This window comes from Colletotrichum gloeosporioides, assembly GCF_011800055.1.
Source record: "Colletotrichum gloeosporioides strain Lc1 chromosome Unknown consensus_84, whole genome shotgun sequence".
NCBI lineage: Eukaryota > Fungi > Ascomycota > Sordariomycetes > Glomerellales > Glomerellaceae > Colletotrichum > Colletotrichum gloeosporioides.
This window is the reverse complement of record NW_025544729.1, coordinates 222,804-245,112: the sequence shown is the minus strand read 5'-3', so window position 1 is coordinate 245,112 and position 22,309 is coordinate 222,804. Positions and strand designations below refer to the sequence as shown.

The 22,309-nt window shown below is 55.0% G+C and overlaps 2 protein-coding genes across 2 annotated transcripts; both read left to right on the top strand.

Annotated features, from left to right (window-relative positions):
- Positions 1–1,530: 1,530 nt before the first annotated feature.
- On the top strand, positions 1,531–4,364 carry GCG54_00002135 (uncharacterized protein; the record flags this gene model as incomplete). The annotated part of the gene is made up of 3 exons (XM_045402232.1): positions 1,531–1,566; positions 1,622–4,216; positions 4,272–4,364. 3 exons carry the CDS (start codon positions 1,531–1,533, stop codon positions 4,362–4,364), a joined length of 2,724 nt encoding a protein of 907 aa, XP_045258594.1.
- Positions 4,365–18,571: 14,207 nt separating this feature from the next.
- On the top strand, positions 18,572–20,566 carry GCG54_00002134 (Protein SOK1; the record flags this gene model as incomplete). Its single annotated transcript, XM_045402231.1, has 1 exon — positions 18,572–20,566. The coding sequence occupies one exon, from the start codon at positions 18,572–18,574 to the stop codon at positions 20,564–20,566; it is 1,995 nt and encodes a 664-aa protein (XP_045258593.1).
- Positions 20,567–22,309: the final 1,743 nt, after the last annotated feature.

Sequence of the window (22,309 nt, the reverse complement as noted above, 5' to 3'; positions counted from 1 at the left end):
CGATTAGATAGATGGGCTCGCAGTGGCTTAATTGCTGAAAAGGACTTGAGCATGAAGATGTAAGCAGGGCTCTCAACTACTCATGCGTCAGTCGGGTGTTTTCATGAGCATGCCCGGCTCATCATTAAAGAAAATCCATTGATCTGCTCGATCTATCGATATTATTGAGGGCCCTGGTAAGGCCGAGAACCGTTTTTGGGATGACGGTTAGCACGCCGCCTAAACAGGTTCGGGTGGCTGTCAGAATTGGCATAGCTCGGCGTGATCCCGGCTCAAAGATCCCGGTCGTCAGGAACCCGAAATTACGGTGATTTTGGCCCCAGATTACAGATGCAGACTGATTTTATGCAAGCCGCAACGACGACGACAGCTCTCAGCCACCAGAGCAAGTACCACCTCAGCTTCCCCGAGGAGTCAGGATGTTGCGACCGACGAGGCACAATTTTTCCAAATTACGCGGATGGATAAGGCGGGAAGGTAATCCCAGAAGAAAACTAAAAATACGGTCCAGTGGCCTTTACATGTTCTTGACTTCCTGCTTAGCGTGTGCTCTACGTACCGTAAAGCTAACGGCCACCTGTCTGCCAATAGAAGGGCGGCAGCTGCTCAAGGAAAACGATGAACGAAAGGAATTGGGCAAGGGACGAACCTAAATAAGCTTAGCGCAAGTGCCTCCCCGAGAGTGGGAGCTGCGAAGCATCGCCAGCAAACGGGCGGCCTGCAAGGGGGCGGGGTCCTCTGACTGCACCTCAGTGTAGGAGGTATCTTTGGTACGTGTGTACGAACGCAGTGAGGTTAGCTTTGGTAGTGTCAAGTGTCTGCCAGACTGCCACCCGCTGCGACAGGTCACCCAACTCAATTTTTGGGACGGCAAACTCACGCCCTCGGCCACCACATCTCGCTGCTGGCACTACAACTCTTTTCTGCCGATCCACCTTGCATTTGCATTTGACTGGGAAGAAAAGGATGTCTCTGCCTCCCCAGGGAAAGGCTTTCATCATCCTCCCGTCTCCGCGCTGATAGCGATTACGAAGCGGTTGCTCTGGTGTCACGACCAGCCCTCTTGCCATCCACGTCCCTCCGGCTGCGACTCGCACCTCGCTCGACACAGTAAAAAACACCCCCTTGCTCCCTTCCCACCAAGGGGCTCCGGCACAATCCCACGCGCCAGCCACCAGCCACCCTTTGTCCTCTTCTACTCCTTCCTACCTTCCCAAACGGAAGACGTTGTGCGATTGTTTGTCTGAGCTTTCATTGCTTGCTCTGTTGTTCAAAGTCTGTCCGTTCAGATACCCTCAGCCGACTCCACCTCGTCCACCAGAGAAGAACATGCTCCCTACGGCCGCGACTACGACGACGACGACCTCTTCGTAAACAATTCTACGGTTCAACGATTTCACCCTAATATAATGCTTTGACGAGTCACTCTCTTGCAACAGTCGACCACAAATAATGAACGGGTATTCCCCGGGGAGGCCCTCGCCGCCCCGGGCGCCTGGCCGCGGTGGGGATGAATACAGGAGAGACATGATGGACAACTCTGCGGCGCCACTGCGTGTCAATCCAGTCAGTCTGCCCTATTTGTATTGCGGGCTGCGCGCCATCCTCTAACAAATCGTAGATGAACACGAAGCTACCCCCGAGTTCCGCCCTCGTCGACCTAAAGGACCCTATCCAAGTCCATCTTTTGACCGAGACGGCATTGACCGACAGTAAACAGTTCAGGATATTGTCGCAAGAAGAGGTGGATAGTCTGAAGAAACAGGTGCAGTCCCTGACAGTGCGCACGGAGCAAACACGCACAAACCTCGCCATCCAGACGAAATACAGAGATGCCGCGATTTCCATGGCCAGGCTCTATTCGCAGCCCGACGCTGGCAAGAGGAGGAGTCTGATCGGCAGCAACCGCAATAGTATGGGCGAATCCATGCGAGAGGCCGAGGCTGAACGGCAGGCTAGTGAGAAGCGATGCGAAGAGTTGTCAAACGAACTGCGGAACCTCGAGCAACGTTTGATTGAGTCGCAACGAAGCCTATTGGAGCATACCGCTGGTATCCTTCAGTTGACACACAAGGCTTCCAAGAAACCCGTAAATCAGCTGCCGGCGCAAATCATGAACGGGATCCCGGGAAGCCCTGAGAGTCTGTATACATACACCAACGGTCGCAACAGCATGGAGGTCCCGGGAGATGACTCTTTCTTCGATGAAAATGGTCTGTTTCAAGACTTGGGCCTTGACGGTTCTCCCTCTCGCGGAAAACCCAAGGTCACGCCACTGAATATCCCATCCAAGGCGCCTGGGGTTGAAGACAAGCAGCTGCGAGATGAGGCGGACAGACTCAAGGAGGAAAATGCTCAACTCCGCGCGCAAGCCGACGCGGTCAGCAGGCTGCAAGACGAGAACGCCCAACTTCGGGCACAGGCTGATGCCTTGAACGCTGAAATCGACTCTTTGCAGAAGGAGAATACACAGCGACTACAATCTGTCACGGATACGGAGCAAAAACTTATGACTTTCAACAACTCTTTGCGAGAGGTAATTGTAAACTTTAATCCTGCCAAGAACAGCGGCTTCCGCGAGCCGCCTGCGCCAGCTGAGCCTGGGGTCGCACTCGGAAGCCAGTTCGAGTATCTAGAGCAGGGCCTTATGGTGGTCAGGGAGGAACAGCAACTGCAAGGACAGTCGTCCGATGGTCTCAAGGATGCGGAGTCTGCAGCCGCGGCGTCTTCCATTGCTCTTACTCAAGCCGAGGGACGCATCGAAGATCTAAACCAGAAGTTGCGTGACGTTCTGGTCGTAGTTGACCCTGAGTTCCCTGAGGTCCCCAATGCAGGCCTGGATGCGCAGTTCGACTACCTGCGAGATGCGTTGATCGTTGTCGAGGAAGAGATGAAGAAGACCGCCAGCAAGACAGCGGTCAAGAAACAGGACGACGAACAGACTGAGGCAGTCCTCATGGGCTTGTGGGATATTATCCAGTCCGGCTTCGCCAGCATCCAGAAGCAAAAGGCAGACCGCCGCCGCACGCGACTGGAGCAAGGAATGGGAGAGGACGCCGACATGTCAGAGGACGAGAATATCGATACAAACGAGCCTTATTCTTTGTCGGCCTTCTCGACCAAGGTGCAATGGTTGTACAGCCAAGCCACTAGCTTGAAGGAACAAAAGTCGGTCCTCAAGCGCCAGATCAAGCAGCAACGAGAGTTGGGCAACAAGACAGAATCTCAGAAGGACACTGAGTTGAAGGCCAAACAGGATCAGCTCGACCAGCTCCGCGCAGCCCAGACGCGGGCTGATGAAGAGAGAACCCTCGAGCTGACCATTAAGCAAGACCAGCTCGACCAGCTTCGGTCACTGTTGGAGCAATCCGAGGCGGAAGTTACAGAGGCTCAGGCGAAGCTTGCCAAGGCGGAGAAGGAGGCCGAGACTGCGAATGTCACACGCATGGCCAACGAATCTAGCTCCGCGAGGACCCAGAACGAAATCAAGGAGCGCGACGCCAAGATTGCTGCGCTTGAGGCAAGCGTCAAAGAGGCGGAGACAAAGCTGTCGGGCATCAATAATAACGTCCAGGAGACTGACGGCAAGCTTTCAAAGGCCAATGAGGAAGTCTCTTTGCTCAAGACCAAGTTGGCGGCGGCAGAGAAGGCAGCTGTGGAGAAGCAGCAAGAAGCCGAGGCCAAGAGCAAGGAAGTCAAGGAGAAGGAGGAGGAGCTCGACAGGTTCAACATGATGATTGTCGAGCTGAAGACTGAGTTGACCATTGCGCAAGCTGAGCTTGACGGCGCGTACGGCTCTCGTAAGGAGAGAGCGACGCAGGCCGCGGCTATTAAGAGCACCGCCGAGGTCGAGCAGCTCAAGTCAGAGGTCGACAAACTAAAGGAGGAACTGAGCTCCACCCTTAAGGAGCTCGAGAACATCACGGCTGAGACGATCAATGCCGAGAAGGAGAAGTTCGATGTTGAAACCAAACTCGACGATGCGCTGGCCACAAAGTCCAGCCTCGAGGGCGAAGTGGCTTCGCTCAAGGATCAACTCGACGCCGAAGTTCTCAACTCGAGGACGAAGATGTCTAAGCTGCAGGAAGAGCTCGACGCGGAGCGGCTCAAGGTGGTGCCAAGCCCCGGTGCTCGCGGTGCCGGAGCTACTATGCTCAGCGAACAGTTCCGAGCTACGATGAGAGAGGAGAGGAAGAAGTTCCAGGAGGATCTCAGGGTGAGTCAGAAACGTGATCGTTCAATCATCACCAGCATACTAATCAACATTACAGGAGGAGCAAGGCAAGAGGAGACGACTCGAGGAAGAGCTGTCGAAGCTCAAAAAGTCCCAGGGCCCCGGGCGGTCACCCCTGAGCCCGAGGTAATCGACCATATCACGACAATAATACAAGCGGCGTCCACGTTCTCCCACGTCGTATCACACTTACGCCTTCATTTTTATTCACGCGAAGTTCTCCAACATGAATATCTATCATTGCTACACATGTACCACTAGCCACAGGGAGACGATCACCGATTCACGTTTCCCAGTCTAACACACAAGTTTGCTGGTCTTCTTGTTTCTTCAGCCGGCGTCGCTGTTTATTTTGCATAGCGGGATCATAGAAAAAAGGAGAAAAGGGGGAGAGATATTACCTTCTTGTTTACGTTGGATACCACGCCTTCCGGCTTGTACTGTTGGATGCCGTTGCTGTTGGTGCCATTTTATGTTTTGTACAGAAGCTTGGTGTAGTAGTTTGGATACCATACGACAGAGAATGGAGACGACGGGGGTTTGGAAGAGAAACACCCCAACCAGAGGTCGAATGAATATCATCACCAGACATATTTGACCTAATAATCCTTGTGCCCCTGACGTGTCGAGATGATGTGTTTCAGCGGACTACTGCATCGGTTCCGTCGAGGCTGAGGCCGTGATCCGATGAATCTGGGAAGGATTTCTTCGTAGTTGCTGCTGGTGCTGCTGTCTTTTCGGATTCATCAGGCTTACCATCACGAATATGGCCGATCTCGCGTGAGCCGGGCAGGATCTGGATACAAGTTAGCCAGCTCCCTTCAGCTAGTGATGGAAACATCGCTTTGAGCTGCTGACTTCAGCAGAAGGGCATGCCTCAGCTTCATTGCGTCTGTGTACCCAAGTCCAAAGTAAGACTCTGACGACGTTTGACAGCCCTCACTCAGCCTTGGCCGTACGCATCACTGTGGAGGATGAGTTGAAGCAAATTGGATATCTACAAGGATTCACGCTTTCACACACACACACACACACACACACACACACACACACACACACTCCTTGCAAGACTCACAGCCGAGAAGATGCCTATCAGTGACCAGATCCCCTACTGCCGCAGAGGCATTGTACTTCTCGTATAGGGAGAGAGGATGTCATCAACCTTGAGCATGATCTACAGAGCACCAATTCAATACAAATCGTAGAATACGACATGAAGCATGCAAAGTGGGAACATCAGCAAGCTTCACAAATCCAAAAACCTCACGAGGCATATCGTCATCAAGTTCTTCTTATCACTCATTTCGGAACTCTCAACAAAAGAGCACATGCCGGGGACACACACGCGCGCTCTCTGTTCCCGCTCTCAACGCGAAAGCTGTCGTCCCGGACCCGCGTGAGCACTCCAGAAAGACGATCACGCATCTGTAATTATTTCGCCCCTCTCCAGATTGGATGTGATATCGTCATCCCACGGCGAAAAGGTGGAGGCGAGATGGGCGTGCCGCGGCCACCGCCCGCTCCGCCGGAAGCCAATCCGCGATGGGACCAGAGAGAAAGGAAAAAACGTGTCGAGCACATGAGATAGATTCGCGCGCCTTCAATTCCGCCTGCCGCATATGACCGGACCCGTCTCCGTTGCGACATTCTTGATGGTCACCTGACTGATCCCCAAGACGCAAGACCCTCAACAAAGGAAACAGGGCGGCAAATCGCTGCTCAATGAAGCTCGAGATCGACAACGAGCATGATCTTCGGCCTGCCAGATTGGATGGGATGTTCGAATCCTGGCATAGGCCGTATAAGGCATGACACAATATTGGGCTTAGGGCGGCCCCCAAATGGCAGGGCAGGTAATTACCCAAAGGAGCCGGGGGTGAGAGAGGGAGGGGAACTAACCGTGAACATGAAGAAAAGCAAGCAGCCTTGGTGTGCGTGGTTCGTGGGATCTGCGAATCCGCCGAAAGGTCTGGATTCCTCGGGAACGCCCATCCTCGCGAAGATGACGATTCGGCAAGGCGAGGCAAGGTTCCACCGGTCATTTGGGAGGATGGTTGGGGTGGTGGTGCCGGTGGAAGTGCCGGGGCTGGTGTTAGCACCGAATGGTCAAACGCATGGGGGAGAGGAAGTGAGGAAAAAAAAAAAAACCCCTTGCCTCGTCTTTGTCTCTTTGACCGCGCTCCCCGAATCAGGCACCGCCAGTGCCTTGTTGCCCTTTGGTAAATGAGTTTTTGCGACTCTGTTTCCACGCCGCTTTGGCATCGAAATTTGGTGGGGAGGCAATGGTGCTGCCGATCTTCATTGTCTGTAGGGCGGCGGAGCCACTGGCCCAAACCGGACGGCTGACAATCTTTGATTGGAGCCGAGACTCGAGTAGCGCGAGACCAGGGGGGGTGGGTTGGCTGCGAAGCCTCTCAAAGACAATGAGCTTGTAGCGTGTTCCTGATGGCGTACGTGTCACGATGGAGTCTTGCCAGATTTGTAGGGACATCTTTTTGGAGATGGAGGCGTGGCAGACAGGCAAGCAGGCGGTGGCAACGACCATGTGGGAAGAGAGTGTCTGATGCACGATGGAGCAGGGGCGGTAAGTGGGAAAAGGAACGAACCAAATGGCGGTGATCACGGCGGGTGAGGTATTCATGCAGTTTGGCGGCCTTTGACAGCAAGACAACCATATGTAGGTTGTGTATGGAACGTCAACGCAGCAGCGCATCTGGGCTGGGGCGTGAACACCTGGCTGCTCACCGCCCTCAAAATGCATCCCAATAGCATCTTTTGAGAAGTAGAGGAGATATCCCCTCTAATTAGTCACAAGAGCCCTTGTAAGCTTCTGAGGACGAACCCTGGTGAAACTCGCTGTCGGCAAGCGAGAGTCGATGCTGAAGAATTGAGCTGAGGTCATGGCTGGCATGGAGGCCTTGATCTCAAAGCTGCAGAGTCATATCCACACGTTTGGGTGGATTCAACGGAGACGGGGCCTGGTGAGGAGGGCCAAGACCATTAAATGCTGCGTCGCTTTAACCACGCATTGGTGGCGAGCGTAACAGTTGACTGTACCATAGTAGGGCTTCGCCCAAAAAGCTGAAGCTGAAGCAGAGCAGATATAACTGAACGACATTAAAAAAAGATTGGACTCCAAGAACCCATGCTTGCCCACCCACATGGTGACCTCAAGGGCGGAGTCCCCGATGCTGGCTGAGAACAGCGTAAGGGCTTCTTTCTCAGGGGTTTGAGCCTTCTAGAAGACACGGAAAAGACGGGTAAAAGAGGAGGTGCCACAGCTCGGCCCAGATCCCGCAGTGATGTGATTTGAAACGGCTGATGCTGGAAGGTTGGGGCTCTGGCAAGTGGGCAAAGGGGGGCGTGGCAGTGTGGCACTGATGGCAGCAGGGCCGTTCAGCAATGAAAAATAAGAGACGAGACAGACATCGACCGGGCACGGAAGACAGGCGCACTTCGGGAAAGGCCTATTTGCTCTGTGTGGGCACGGCCCGGACGTTGTCCAGCAAAGGCCCTTCCCTAACCCTTCCCACCGGCCAAGGATGCGACAAGAGGCATGGCGACAGAGTCAGCGACGTGTACGAGCTTGGTGTGGTGTGGGTGTGCTTGTGTGCATCTGACTTGTCACAGCCATCTGCTTTCGTCTTCTGGGCACACACAAATCGTGCCGGGACGTGGTCCAACGACGCATCAACGACGATCAATCCAAACCGTACCGACACTGGGGGGCGTTGCGGTGCAGTGCGGTTAACCTGAGCTAGCTGCCATCAATCAGCTGTTGCCACAGCGTGCTGCGTTGCTAGCTTGGTCTCCTTGTCGATTTGGGATTCCACTTGCAACAAGTCCCGGCATCGGAAGTGGGAGGTTGAGCAGGGGAGGCCACCCGGGTGCAGACCGACTTTGGTGTTTGGTTGGTTTGGGTGGGATGCGCTGCGATGCAAGAATACTACTGCGTACGGTACTGAGAAAAGTCTCCTGACGAGCTGCAAGCTGCATTCGTTGGACGGGTTGCAGCATGGCAGTGATGTCGGCTCTGCACCGTCACGCCCGCCTCAACAGTAATACGGCGGAGGCGATATGCTTGCTGATCGTCTGAAGCGCCGGACAAGGTGCCCGAAGGCCGTGGAAAACGCAATGGTCGGGGCATGTCGTGTAGGTGCTCTTGGAGCGGACCGAGTCATGGGCTCGATCCATCCCTTTATATTGCCACTAGAGCACCGGTTAGACAACGGCCACGCGGTGCACTTGTCTGAACCTCTGAAGCTTAGTGTGCGAAGACATGAAGCAGAACTTGTCGGGCGCGCGATGGTCAATGAAGTTAATGAGCGCCATCATGGCTGTCGCAGTCTATGCATGACACGACAAACCGGCCAAACCACTAGGCCTGTCGTGCCGTGATGGATGTAAACGTTGAAAAGTGCCGTCTCGGACGAGCGACGCGCGTTGTACTGCGGCGCAGAGGAGAAAACGAGCTGTTCTGTACCCCTCGCTCCCCCAGCAAGGGCCTTGTTGGAATGCAACTCTCGCCTAGGAAGAATCCAGAAGGCCCGGCGAACAGAGGGCCAATAACATTGCACTAATGTCGTAGTTGGGACGATGGGATCTGCCAAGTATCCTCGTCGGCGACTATGTCAATCTTTCTTGGGTTGGTTGGGAGCAGCTCAGTCAAAGGCAACCCTCAAACTTTGGGCCGGGTTTGTCTGGCTGGGCTGTGCTCAAACCTTCACAGTGACCCAATCTCGGTGAGGCGGCAAGCGACAGTTAGGTGAAGGACGGTCTATCAATGCCTTGCTTGCTAAGGAAAAGCATGCAGGCAAGCGGTCTGTAGCATTTGTATCACACTCACAGCGACAGTAGGCTGCAGAAACGAAGCATTTGCTATTGCGTTGCGTTGCGGTTCCCATGATGTTTGCCGACCGGGTAATGGATGTCGTTGTTGCGTAAGCTATCACCACCGAAGGAGTGCACCTGAGGAGAGTTGATCTCCTTCTGTCTATTTCTGTTACTCGGCGTGGAGGGAGGGCAGGAAAGAAAGTTGGATCCAGAGTTTGAAGCTGACCTCACCTCCGTGACAGTAACCAAGTACGGCTGGATTCCCGCAGTGACTCGGCAGACGGCCATGTCAAAGGTGGGTGCGGCAGGACCATCACCGGCGTTCGATCGAATCGAGAGACGGTGCTGGGTGGGCTCCGTACTCGAGAACTTCGGACACCGGTTGACAACTTGATGGTGGGCAGGTAAATGTCGGACCGTTGAAACTGGGAGGGCAGGCCGCAGACATGAATTGGTGGTGTGAGCTGTGCAGCCTCGTTCTCAGCAGCAGTGGGCGAGGATGACCCTCGTCCCTGGACAGCCGCGGTTCCCAGTCTGCGGACCCTTGGTGTGCTCCATCAACCACATGGCAAAACGAGGCAGAAGGGATGGAGGGATGGAGGGATGGAGGGTTCGCCGTGGCCGAGGCGTCCTTGTTTGACGCGTAGTGTGTGCAGTAGGTGGTGCCCGTGGTGCCTTGGATGCGTCCGCACCGCACGCACACGGCCACTATTCGAAAAAGAGATTTTCCAGCATCGACGTCAGAAGTTGATTGACTCGTACCGCAGGAAGATGGGCAGCGGTGGCTCGGGCAAGAGTCAGCCAGCGGCAATTTTAGATGCAAGCTGATTCCGTTCCGGATACCTTACAGGGTGGTAGCAGCAGTGGTGGACGTTTTGGAAGAGATGAGATGATCTCAGCTCATCAACGCCCGATCCATCCATCCATCCATTCGCATGCATGTAGGTCCAAAGGGCCTATCCGTAGGTGGACTTGCGCAGAATAAGAACTGTCGTCATACTTTGATGGTGTATTGTGTCGTAGCGCGTCGTGTCCCATGTATGTTGGCTGGGGCATCAAGCTTCCGCCGCCGGCGACGACAGACAGCAGCACGGTTCATCTCTTCGCCGGGACCTAAGACTTGTCGCAAAGTCCGGGGAGTCAAAGCCACACGTCGAGGTTGGAGCCGGAAAGGAAGCGAAAAGGAAGCCCATGCCAGACTCAGGGGCGAGCACGCAGCACGGCATCACCTTACTCATGCGTGGAGTAAGCTGGCTGCCGGTCAAGTCTGAGTATCGGGCAGCGGCCGGCGTCTCGAGAGTTGAAATTGCATTCTGCCGTGCGCCGTGGGCGTTTGGATCAAGTGACGGACGCCCCGGAAGTTGCGATATGGACGCCTGTTATCTTACTGCGCAGACAGATGGACGGGCTGCCACGCTGCCGGGCACCGTCTGAAGCTTCTCTCATCTGGCAGACCAGTCCAGTCCAGTCTCGACGACCACGACGACGGCGACATGATTGCCAGTCCGGGCCCAGAAGCCTCAAAAAGGGCCACTCAGCAGTAGTGGGCAGCTCAGCGTCAAACGACGGCGGTTAGTGAGGCGTCTGGCTCGCCATCGGCCATTTTCGCAGAGGCTCCGATATCTCGGCCGCACGCACCCAGGAATGGGCTAATTAACAGCCACACCTCACGGGCTAGACATCTCCATGTAGATCCATCCGACCGACGGCCTGGAGGCTGATTCAACCCAAATTCCCGGGCGTCCCCCGACGAGCATAGGGGCGGGTTGGAGCGGTTCGTATCCCGAGATCTTGTACGAACAGACAGGAAAAGAGTGGGTACATAAATTGCGGGAGCAATGAAAGTTGTTGGCTCGCTCCGTTTGACTGTCTGCCTTGCGAAGTAACTGCCACCTCCTCTGGTGACAATTTTGGAGTTGCCGACGGACGGACGATGGGGTCGGACGACGATAGTTCTGAACCAACGTTGCATCTTTTCATCTTGCCCGCCTGCAGCGAACGAGTCGGCATGTATGTAGACGGGGAGTCGCGATGGGCCGTTTGAGGTGCGACGATGCGTTTGGTGTTGCTCATTTCACGTCATGTCCGCTTGGCTCGTATGGCTCAAAGGACTCCTGGCAGAAGGCGGCGATGGCTCCAACGCCAGGGTTGGCAAAGGGGGGGGGAAAAACGTCGTTGGAGAAATTGGTTGCGAGGGTTGATTGATCAGCAGGACAGATTGTTGGTGGTTGGTCGCATCTGGAGTGGACAGTGGACGAGGCGAAGACGGTGGATCGTGGATCGCAGCTAGATGGATCCAATCTTAATGCCAACGGGAAGGAAAGACGGGACTACTTGCGCTAGCCAGGGGGGGAAACGGTGCCTCGGCTGCCTCTTTCTCTGGCAAGAAGTTGCCTCCCTCCCACTACCTCACCAGTAGAGGTACTTGGCGGTACCGACACACCACCATGCCACCACCACCCGCCGCCTTACTCAGACTCAGATGAACCATGGACCTGTCGCCGTCGGTCCGTCGCCCTTTGTCTGAAGAACGGGAGGAGATGACGGAGCGCATTCCGTATCCGTCCAGGGCCCGTTCTAGCCCACAGAGCCAAACGCCCAGCAGCCCCAGCACCAGCTCCAGCACCGGCACCAGGCCTCGACGCAAGACCCCCGGGCACGTATCAGCTGACGATGCAATGGAACAGGGTCGCACGCGCTCAGAGTGCCCTGCGACCCGGCTCCGAAGAAGACGACACGATCCCAAGGCCGGCCGCAGAATCCCCCCCATGTCCGGGGCAAACTTCAAGTTGAGCTCCAACTTCCGCGACTCTTCAGACACGCAGTCTCCGCCGTGCCTTAGCGAGGCAGGGCAGGCCATGATGGACAGTGTCGATGGTCAGGTACCCGTCTCAGTACCCTTATTACTTGCTACGGAGTGCTTACCGTACCTAGCCCTGAAGATGCGGCGCCTCGGTCGGTTGCTCCCTCTCTCCCACTTGACGCAATTGAGATGGATGCGGATGCAGGGACGGGGCCCCGGAAAAGACATCGACATCGAAGCAACTCTACGCTCGGCGGCATTGTACCAGAGAGTACGTATGAAGGTACTCTTTCGGTGGCCAGGCTGACCGAGGGAGAGGTACCGCGCGCTGAGTTGTGACCGAGGCGATAAATAAAAACAGCCCCCACTACCATCATATTGGAGACCCATGGCAATGGCACCCTTGGGGAGAGGGAGGCATGGGAGGCATGGGAGGCATTGATTTGTTTCTTCCAGATGGTTTCTGCCTCCCTGGATAATTCCCCGACCCAATTTTTGAAAATAGTTACTGGTCGTCTGCCAGCAGCGGATGTAACCTCACGCCTCGGTCGGGCATGCAGAAATATCATAGTGCAGCACTCAAGATTGGAAGGATGGAGTCAGTCAGAGTCGCGTGTGTGCGTGTACGTGTGCCAAGTGGAAGACTACGACCAGTTGTGGGTTCACACTTGCTTTGATGGCAAAGCCATGGATGATGACTGCCCACACGGATCCCGTGGACCGCAACTACTGCACTGCGTACTGGAGAGTCCGAAGCCGTATGCATCTTGCGCTTTTCTTCCGGCTCCGTCATGTCTTTATCTGCGGTGGTGGCGGCGGCGGCGGCGGCGTCGGCGGATCGAACTTGTCTGCAATGTCGGGCAGCGGCCGAAGGGGGCAACATGGAATCCTTTCCACGCAATGCGCAAGATTTGAAGGCGGTACACTTCGGTGGCACCTCCTCGAGCGCTGCCGCTGTGCGGTGATGAGAGTAGCGCGCGGGTGAGAGAGTCAATGTACCTTAGGTTGGTGTCGTGTGCCTGTTGTAGTTGCTCTTCTGCTTCTCCAGGACCAGACTTTATCGAAAATACCTTTCTTTAGGTCCAAGTCCAAGGTGACGGAGGCGCTCACCTTGCCCACCTCCCTCCCTGGTAGGCAGCTAGCTCTCTCACCGTGAGAAACCCACCAGACTGGGCTTCAAACTGGCGTCTGGGAGATTCAGGCAGGGTCCCAGGTCCGTGTAGACTGCTCCATGGTGCACCCCCTTGCTGTCCGCCCTGTGCCAGAGTCAGTGTTCGTAACTGCCCTGCTTGCTGTCCCAGCCAGCCAGACAATGTGGCAGGCAGGGCAGTCTCCGATAGCTCCAGCTCGTTTTTGGAAGGTATTCGGACAGCTGAACTGAAAATACCTGGAATAAAGTGAAGTACCTTCGTATGCCGGGCCAGGCCCCTGGGACACTGGAGCATTGGAGGAAGCAAGGTACCGGCGGCGTGGATTGCTGGGTTGTCTCAATTGGCCCTTGCCGTTGCTCTTTTGCCTTTTCCATCCTGGCATCATGCATCTTTTGCACTTGTTCTTTTCTTCTTCGACTGTTATTCCTCCGATGCTTGCTTATCCATCCACGGCCCACCCCTTGTTGGAGTAAAACCCGTGCCAGGCGCACCACCCGTTTCTTATGATCGACCAACTCCTCTCCCCTTTGTTTTTCTTGTATTAATTCCTCCCCCGCCAAGAATGCGTGCGTCCTTGCTTTCCTTTCGCTCGGACTCCCCTCCAACAGATGATTTAGTACGTAGGTAGCAGAACTGGGCGTTGTGCTCATCTTGTCGACCGCGTCCGTCCTTACATGGCATGGCCCACGCTACGCAAGACGACACGATTCCTCTTGGCTCCTCATCCTCATCTCCTCACGATCATCCATCCGTATTCAACCAAGCTTACCGGCGGACGGACGTACAAGCGGGCGGGAGTGAAAGCGTGTGAGAGGTGGAAGCGGTGGTTCTGTGCGGCAGCAGTGGGATGGATTCCTGACGGATAGGACACCTCTCATTCCATCTTCAATCTCCATCTCCGTCTCGGCCTGCCGTCCGCCGCAAACCATGCAACACGGCCTCCACGGTCTACGTTGGCTTCTGCTGCAGTTTGAGGGTGCTGATGCCCACCCGTATTGTATTACTGCAGCTACCGGAATCGGTTGAGTTCCCGCTTGCTGGTGGTGGCCGAGAATACGATGCGAACCGAACCTAACGTGGTTGACTCGCCGTCCGCCGCCGCCGCCGCCTTATAGCTTTACCAACTTTGACCTGCCTGCCTTGCATTACCTCAACCTCGCCTGACCTCACCCCGAAATTCAAGTCTCTTGTATGTCGCCTCGAGCGAGGGGCCGGCAGGTAAAGTAGCTTGCCCTTCACGGATGATGCGGTGGTCGTCTCTTTGCCGTCAAGCGGCGGCGGCGACGGCCCCCCCGCGGCTATCGTATGTCGTGTGTCTCTATTCTTTCAAACCCCACCCAACGACTAGTCGCACGCGCATACCTGCCCTCTTGCCCTTGGCTTGTTTGATTCCATGAACAAGAGAGTCTGGTGTTTTGAACTTGCTGGTCGCTCCAACGACGCTGGATCGACCTGGCCCCGTCTCAACGCCACACCGTCGTCCCCTTTTTTGGTTTTGGTATCCCCTTCAACCTGTTCCAGCTTCCCGGGGAAAACAAAACAAGGAGAACCAGGCAAAGAAGGGAGGCTGGCTGGCGTGTTCCATGAGGTATCCATTTTGCGTTGCGTTCTTCGAGATCACCGACAGGCGCATGGGTCGTGGTTCTTTGGGAGAGAGTCTCCGGCGGCCGGCAGGGACAGGCCCGAGTGGACGCAACCCCCAAAAGGAGGAAGAGTCCCAAGTACCAAACGTGTTGTTCGTCCACGCCCCCCGGCCCGCCGCAAGGATCTCTGTCCTGGGCCCTGGGTGCCGTGGGTGCCAATCGCCCCAGCGCGCGATGAGCGTGGCATGGCATGGTCTGGCATGGTCTGGCATGGCATGGGGCATGGCAGCATGGGTAATTATCTCGTCTTAGTGGCCGTGGGCGTACCGACACCCGAAGAAGAAATCAGTCAGAGCCACGAGCGAGGACGAGCACTGACTGGCAGGCAGCGTGCCAACGGCAATTGTGATTTGATGCAAATGGCAATGGCAATGGCAAATGACGATGGCGAGATGCACACGACTCTCTCTCCAACTTGTATTGCCTCAATCAGCAGTGCTGCTGTCGACGCCGCCTCAGCTCAGCTCACCGCCTGCTGACTCGACTCGACTGGTATTGGCCGGCCGTTGTTATTTCGTGTCGATACGCGCCCTCGGTGCCACGCTGCCACCCAAGGGACCAGAGTGACGAGTTGCAGATGGCGTGGCATTGACATAGCAAATATGTACGCGGCTTGCAGGTATCGTTCGTTCTTGAGGGTATCCGTAAGGTCAGTAGGTACCTACCTACCTTACGTGCTTACCAAGGTACTCGGCGAGGTCCCGAGGGACGAACAACTGGCTTGAATCGTATGGGTATCCGTAGATTGGTGGGAGTGAGTTGTAATGCGGTGTTGTGCTGGTGCTCGCCGGCCGGTGCTGCACAAAGAAGACACTGCAAGCACAGCGCTGCACTGCAGCAGCATCCACCAGGCTGCTGCAATCTTGGTGCTGCTGGTTCTGCCGATGGTGCTTTAATGCCGGGTGGTGGTGGTGGTAGCGGTGGTGGAGGGGCAGCGAGCAAGCAAGGCGACAATGTACCACTGCCATGTATGTAGGCTGCAGAGGTACATGAATGGTCGCTCCGTGTTCCCATCTCATGGACGGAGCGGTAGTGGGCTAGCTAGGACGTGGCTTGTCATGGCTATGGGGAAGTTCTCAAAGGGACCTCGCAAAGATGACGGGCTAAAGTCGCGGCGGGCAAGGAGGCGCGGTGTTGGAATTGGCGGGTTGAGGCGTCGACGAGGCGTGCCGTACCTGACAGAGAAGGGAAAGGTGCCAACACCATGAGCGGGAACTGGGAAGGGATGCTGGGTCGAGGTGAAGTGAGGGAAGCAGATGAGGGAGGCATGGCATGTATGGGATAGGTGTGTGGTGTGGGATGCGTCGCTCTCTCACTCTTTCTCTGTCTGCGCTGCTGCAGCTGCTTCAACATTTGGAAGTAGCAGATGCGTGCCTCTAACGCGGCAGGAGCTGCAGCGAGATACGGAAGGGGTACATGGTCCCTCCACATCACTGGACATCACATACCTGACCCGTACGGATACGCAGCACACCCTCTACTGCGTTTCTGCTGGTTCCTGCTGCTGGTGCCCGTTCCTACGTCGCTCCTCCCAGGGTCAGGACAACCTTCTTCTCTGTCAGGACCTGAGCTGGCCTGGCTGACCTTGCCATGCCATGCCATGCCACAGGGCACGGCACCATTACCGTGCCATACCAGCCAGAACACGCCGTTCAGGTCAAGGAAGGGGGCTGCGAGAGAATGTCAGTGGGTGCTGCGCTAAAAGATGAAGCTCCGAGTGTGTAGTGTGGGTGAGTATCTATCTGTACGCAGTACTGCTGGCTGCTGCATTGAAGAGAGGGTGCATTGCCAGCAATTTCACCCAACCCATCCAAGCGCATATCATCCCTTGGCCCTTGGGACCTGGTTCCCGGCCATGTGTAGGTACATACATACTATGCAGTACATACATACATATGGGGCTTCTTTGCCTCGCTCTTTAGTGCCAATACACCGGACACATCACTAACAAAGTGGAAAGCCTCTACTGACTGGTCAAGGCAGGGTTTGGGTACCTGTTCCTGCGCCTGTCGCAGGTACCTTGCCTCTCTCTCTGTCACTCTCCCATTCTCACTGTCAGAGTCTCTCTTCTTCTTTTTTCCCATTCCCCCTCCTCCATGTTTTTATTCAGGTAGTGCATTGGCCTGGGCTTTCCCGCCTTCCAGTTCCTTTCCGCCGCCTTCTTAGACGCTACCTCACACATGCATGTCTATGTAAGTGTGTAGGGTGTTGTACCAAAGGTAGTGTGTGGATGCGTGGTATGTGTACCTCGCTGCTGCGGTACACTTTTGAGTCCCCGGTCTTGACTTGAGTCTTTCCGCGGGCAGCCCAAAGAATACGCTATGTACCTGGCATACCTTACCTTGCCTCCCGTCCTCTCTCCACTCCCACGGCCTTCCACACTCCCCCCGTCCCCTCCCACACACACACATACTCACTCCAGACAGAGGCACACACACACACACACACACACCAGACAGACCAGACCAGACCAGACCAGACCAGCAGCGTGTGCTAGCTAAGTAACCTGCCCGTCCTAGTGCACCTGCTAGAAGGTGAGGCGTGTACGTACCCCCCTCCCACCCCTTCTGTTGCTCTACATAGTATGTATGTACTATGGGCAATGTACCTTACCCTCCATACGTCTTAATATTATTGTTTGGCTTTAACACGCTCCAGTCCTCTCCTCTCTCCTTTTTTTTTTCATCCCTTCCCCGGCTGCATACTGCACTGACCTGACCTGACCTGGTCTGGGGCCTGACCTGACCGTACTTACCGACCGTATTTCTCTTGCCTCTCCCGTCCCCTTACTAGACGTGATTTTCCTCTTCCTTTCCTTCCTTCTCTCCGCTTGCAATTTCCTTCCCAATTTGTAATTAACTCTCTGGGCTCTTTGGCTTGCTTCTTGCACTCTCTTTTGCTCGGGTCCATCCTTCTCTCGCTACGATACCTGGCAATCTCCCGACATCTCACCCGCAGCATCCAACCAAGCCTCGCTTCTCAGCTGGCTACAGACCTGCTCACTCGCCTGACCCCTTCCTCAAATCTCATAACATCCCCTCGCTCGCCCTCCAATAGACTTTCACCCTTTTTCCCAACTTTCACCCGGGAATCGAGCAACACCGAACGGAAACATACACCCCCCGACCAACCAACAAACCTACCGGTCTCCCGCCACACGATACACACGTCGTAGTCGTACTGCGCCTGACCGCACTCTCGGGCTCGACACACGCTTCGCTGCTCATCTCACTCCCACGCCCGCTCTCACCCGACGGCAGCAACCAACGAGGATTATTGTGACCCTGTCGTGGCCGCTTGCTTGCTTCCTAGCCGTGTCTGCTGCAGCAAGCCCCCTCCCACCCAATACGGACTTGTCGTGGTCCAGCCGCTCCTTCTGCGCACATCTGCTTGAAACATCGAAGCAAACATCCCTCGAGATAGTGACCCTTGCCTCGAATCTCCCAATTGCCGTTGCATTCTGCGCCGCATTTGCAACTCATTCTGTAAGTTGCCATCAGCATGCCTCGCTTACCCGGCCACCGCAGCCGCAACCTCGCAATCCTGCCTCCGAAGACTGGGTTCATCACACAGAGCTACGGCAACTGGCACCTGCACACATCCGTGTGGTGCTCACGAGACCTGCTCCGTCTCACAAAAACGCCAGTGCTTGTTTGCGGCCCTCTATCTAGATATACTCTTGCTAACTTGCACTCTTGCGGGATACTAGCCCCACGACAGCTCCTTCCCCTACTTGGACAATCTAGGCCCCATTTTCCTGTCTCAGCGCCCATCTCGAGTGTGTAACCCGACGGTTCTGGAATTGGTTTTGGACGGCTTTCTCTGAATCGATTGCGGAACTGGATTCGAGTGGAACGATCCTCCAAAAAACAACGAAATCCATCTCTTCGCTCGACAGTTCGGTACGATGGCGGGCGAACAGGGAGCCGGAGGCGGCATAGAGAGCAACCGTCGGCATTTGTCGACTTCTACTCGTGCCAGTGCCGACAATGAACCAATCCAAGAAACAGAGCCCCAAACGGGCAAGCAGACCGAACAAGAAGAGGCGAAGGCCCAATTCCAACAACCTTCCCAGGACTCTCCCAGAGGCTTCAACCCGCCTTCAAGCACGTCAACTCCTTCATCAGCGCCCCTGATGGCCAGGGCATCTTCCAACAGTTCCACGGTTTCGACTCCGAGCGCGCCGACAGACAGCTATTTTGCACCAGTCCCTGAGGCAAAGGCACCCGCACCGAGGCCATCTCGCCCTCTTGAGCCTCCAGTCACCAAGGGCACCTTGAGCGAGCTGGATGTGTGCAAAATCATGCACAATCCCAAGCTGCGCCACGATATTAACTTTGACCCCGAGCTGCATTTCCGACCTAATCTGGATGGAGACAAGGGCAAGCGGAAGCAACATAAGGCGGACCTCTTCTGGAATACCTTGCAGGACCAACTGGTTGATTTTGTGAGGGAACCGGAGGCTTTCTACGTTGCTCACGGCCAGACGGACGATTGGTGTTTGCCATCACTCTTGAAGGCTGTGAAGGACATCATTCAGACTTTGGTTCCCCAGAGAGACAGGGTTTACTTGGATGAGGGGCTCAACGTCGATCTGCTGATGCAGCAGTTCTACAGGGGCGTTGCGGATCTGGAAAAGTTGGCCTTGTGGTTGTCTCGTGTTCTCAAGTCACATTGCGCCCCAATGCGTGACGAATGGGTGGACCAGATGTACAGCCAGCTCAGCAATGGAAACAGGACGAATAACGTGGAGGAGTTGGTCAAGGGCATGAAGAGCCTTTTGAGCGTGCTGGAGGCCATGAAGCTCGACGTCGCCAACCACCAGATTCGTTGTCTCCGCCCTATCCTGATCGAGGGTACTGTTCCATTCGAGCGCAAGTTTTTCGAGAAGAAGATTCAGGGCAACAAGTTGGACGTTACGCAGGCGAACGCATGGTACAGGGACGCCGAGGACCGATACGCATCGACCGTCTCCCCCGTTGCGGCACACTCTTTCGGCGAGATGTCCGTGTTCTTCGAAGCCATTTCCAGACTCATCCTGCCTTCGGTCTCGGAGAAGGCTCTGCCTAACACCTTCATCTTTGATGAGGAGCGCTTTATCAAGCTGCGAGCTGACATGCTGGATGCTATCAACTTGGAAGTCTGCATGCGAATGTTTGACGATCTGGAACGCGTTGGCCGACTTGCTGTCTTCGACGTGGATCGATTCGATGAGGGGATTCGCAGCAGACCAGCTTCTTTGACGCCAGCCTTCGACTTCAACACTCCTCCCTCGCGACCCTCAAGCCTCGCCTTTAGCGCCAGTGGCTCAGCAACCTCTTCTCCCCGATCTTCGCTGATTTTCGCTCCTGCCGACCCCGTAGACTCCGTGGCGAAGTCCAAGGAACTCTACAACTCACTCGTCGCCTTACTTCACACCTCACCACCGCCACGCCGGCACGAATCCCGCTGGGAAGCCCTGGCACCCTCCTTGGCTATCCAGATCTTCCGGTACTGCAACGCTCCGTCCGACATGCTTCCCGTTTTGGAATCAAAGCTCGCTTCCAACGTTTGCGACGTCAACAGCTCGATGTTCCAGGAAGTTCAGGAGCAATTCCACGGCAGGCTCTTGGTGGAGCTGCAGAGGCGGGTCAGGGAATACCGTGGCCTGACAGGCGTCGGACTGTTTTCGGTCGCCACAGGCGGTCGTGCCAACGGCTCAGGGCGGTCATGGAGTGGTAGCCCCGACCGCGATGGCCGGGAGCCCTCCGAGACCAGCCGCGAAGTCCGTGAGGATGGCGGCCTCGAAGACATGGCGACTCGGCTGGCGCACCTCGGTATTCTTCACTGGCGTGTGTTCGCGGGTCTGGCTTATACTTCCGAGGATCAGGCCGACAGCGTCATGGAGATGAACCAGTTCTAAAAGAACTGCCTCTGAGCAAAGCTCGACTTTTTAGGCGTCACATTATTTAATATGGACGCTGCTGGTCAAGAAGCCAGCAGCCCGACTCGCCCCGACAAAGGGGGCTTATCTACTATGTCTGGCCGAACAACAATACCCCTTTTACAGTATTTTAATCTTGCATTTCACCACTTTTCTCGCAAGAATTCATATCTCTTCAGGCAACGGGTGTTACGGAACCTTAGACGGTGTTTTGGGGATCAAAGCATCAAGCTCGCGCTCTTATCGCGTTGGTTAGTCGATTGGACAGGCGTTTCCATGGCGGTGGTTACATGCAGATACATAGCGCACACTTTTGCATTGCTCTGAGACAGAAAATGAGAGTTTCACTTGACGTTAAACATTTGTACACATGTCAATCATAATCTATGTGACTACAATACAATGCCTGTTTGTTTGTTATCCCCTCTACCTGAATCGCTTCGTCATTTCTTACACAAAAGAGTATTTCCCACGGAATTAAGCAGGTACTAAATAGAGACAGTCTTCTAACGAGGTACCACGCCTTCAAACTTGCAGGGGTTGTGTTGTATGTACTCGAGTGAATCGCCCAGCCGAATGGTCGTTTTGGTTTTCTTTTCCTCTGCTGATGCGCGCCTGTGTGTCTCGACGGTGTATCCTTGTCCTCTGTGTCTTGCTCTGGCCAGCTTGATATCAGATTGTCAACCACTTGCGTGGGCGGGTTACCGTTCAGATCAATACATATGGATGTGAACGACAGGCAACAAGGGGTGCCCACAAGCGGTAAACTGTGTGAGAAAGGTTAGAAGGGAAGAAAGGGTGTGCCCGCAGGCGGTACCATACGAAAGTAGGACATGTCAATGTCAGGTTTGAGCTTTGAATGAATCTGAACCGCTGTATAGTGAACCGAGCTGAATACGAGCAGCTCGGATAGACCCCCCGTGGTAACTTTGCTGGTTCCTTTCTTGTTAGTACACACTTGACGTTACATGTACTTCAGGTAAAGCGATTGCGCGATGATAGGCTCGATAGTAACGATAATAGGAGTAAACGACAACGGCACCAATGACGATATTGAGCACGTATGAAAAAAAACTAGTTCCTCTGGCACAGGAAAGGTAGGGAGTCTCGTGTGTTCTATTTCTCAACTAGTGAAGACTTCGGTGTGAGACTGGTCTGGATGAGAGGCCCCAAGCACTCAGACAAGACAGGTTCACCAAACACCTGACATTTCTGAACCCTGGCCTACCCTCAGGTGAGCCCTCCGAATGTGTTTTTCATGCTGGATATAGTAGACTTCTCGTGATGGTGGCAAGCAGGTATGTTTACAGCCGGGACAGGATAGCCGGGAGTCAGACTGGTGGAACGGGGACCCAGACTGAGGATGGTGAAAGGGACGGTGAAGGGAGGGACCTGGCCGAGGGTGGAAAAGCAACAATAAGCATGCTGGAGAGGAACGGAAGGTCAAGTTCAACAAAGTTGGCTACGATGTAACTCTCTCAAAACGGTTACACTACTCTGAATCTCCCCAGACTGGTGTTCAGGCTACTAGCTGCGCGGAAACCATCGCCAAGTTGAATCTGCGGATTCCTAAACGTATACGTTACCAAACATGCCGTTAGGATTGACTACCTCCCGCTCCAAAAGCCTCCGGAAACTGCGCCACAGCATGGAATGTTGGAGAGAAGACTCGAAAGAGGTACGCTCCCTGGTGATACAAGAGAAGCATACCCAAGACCGTGT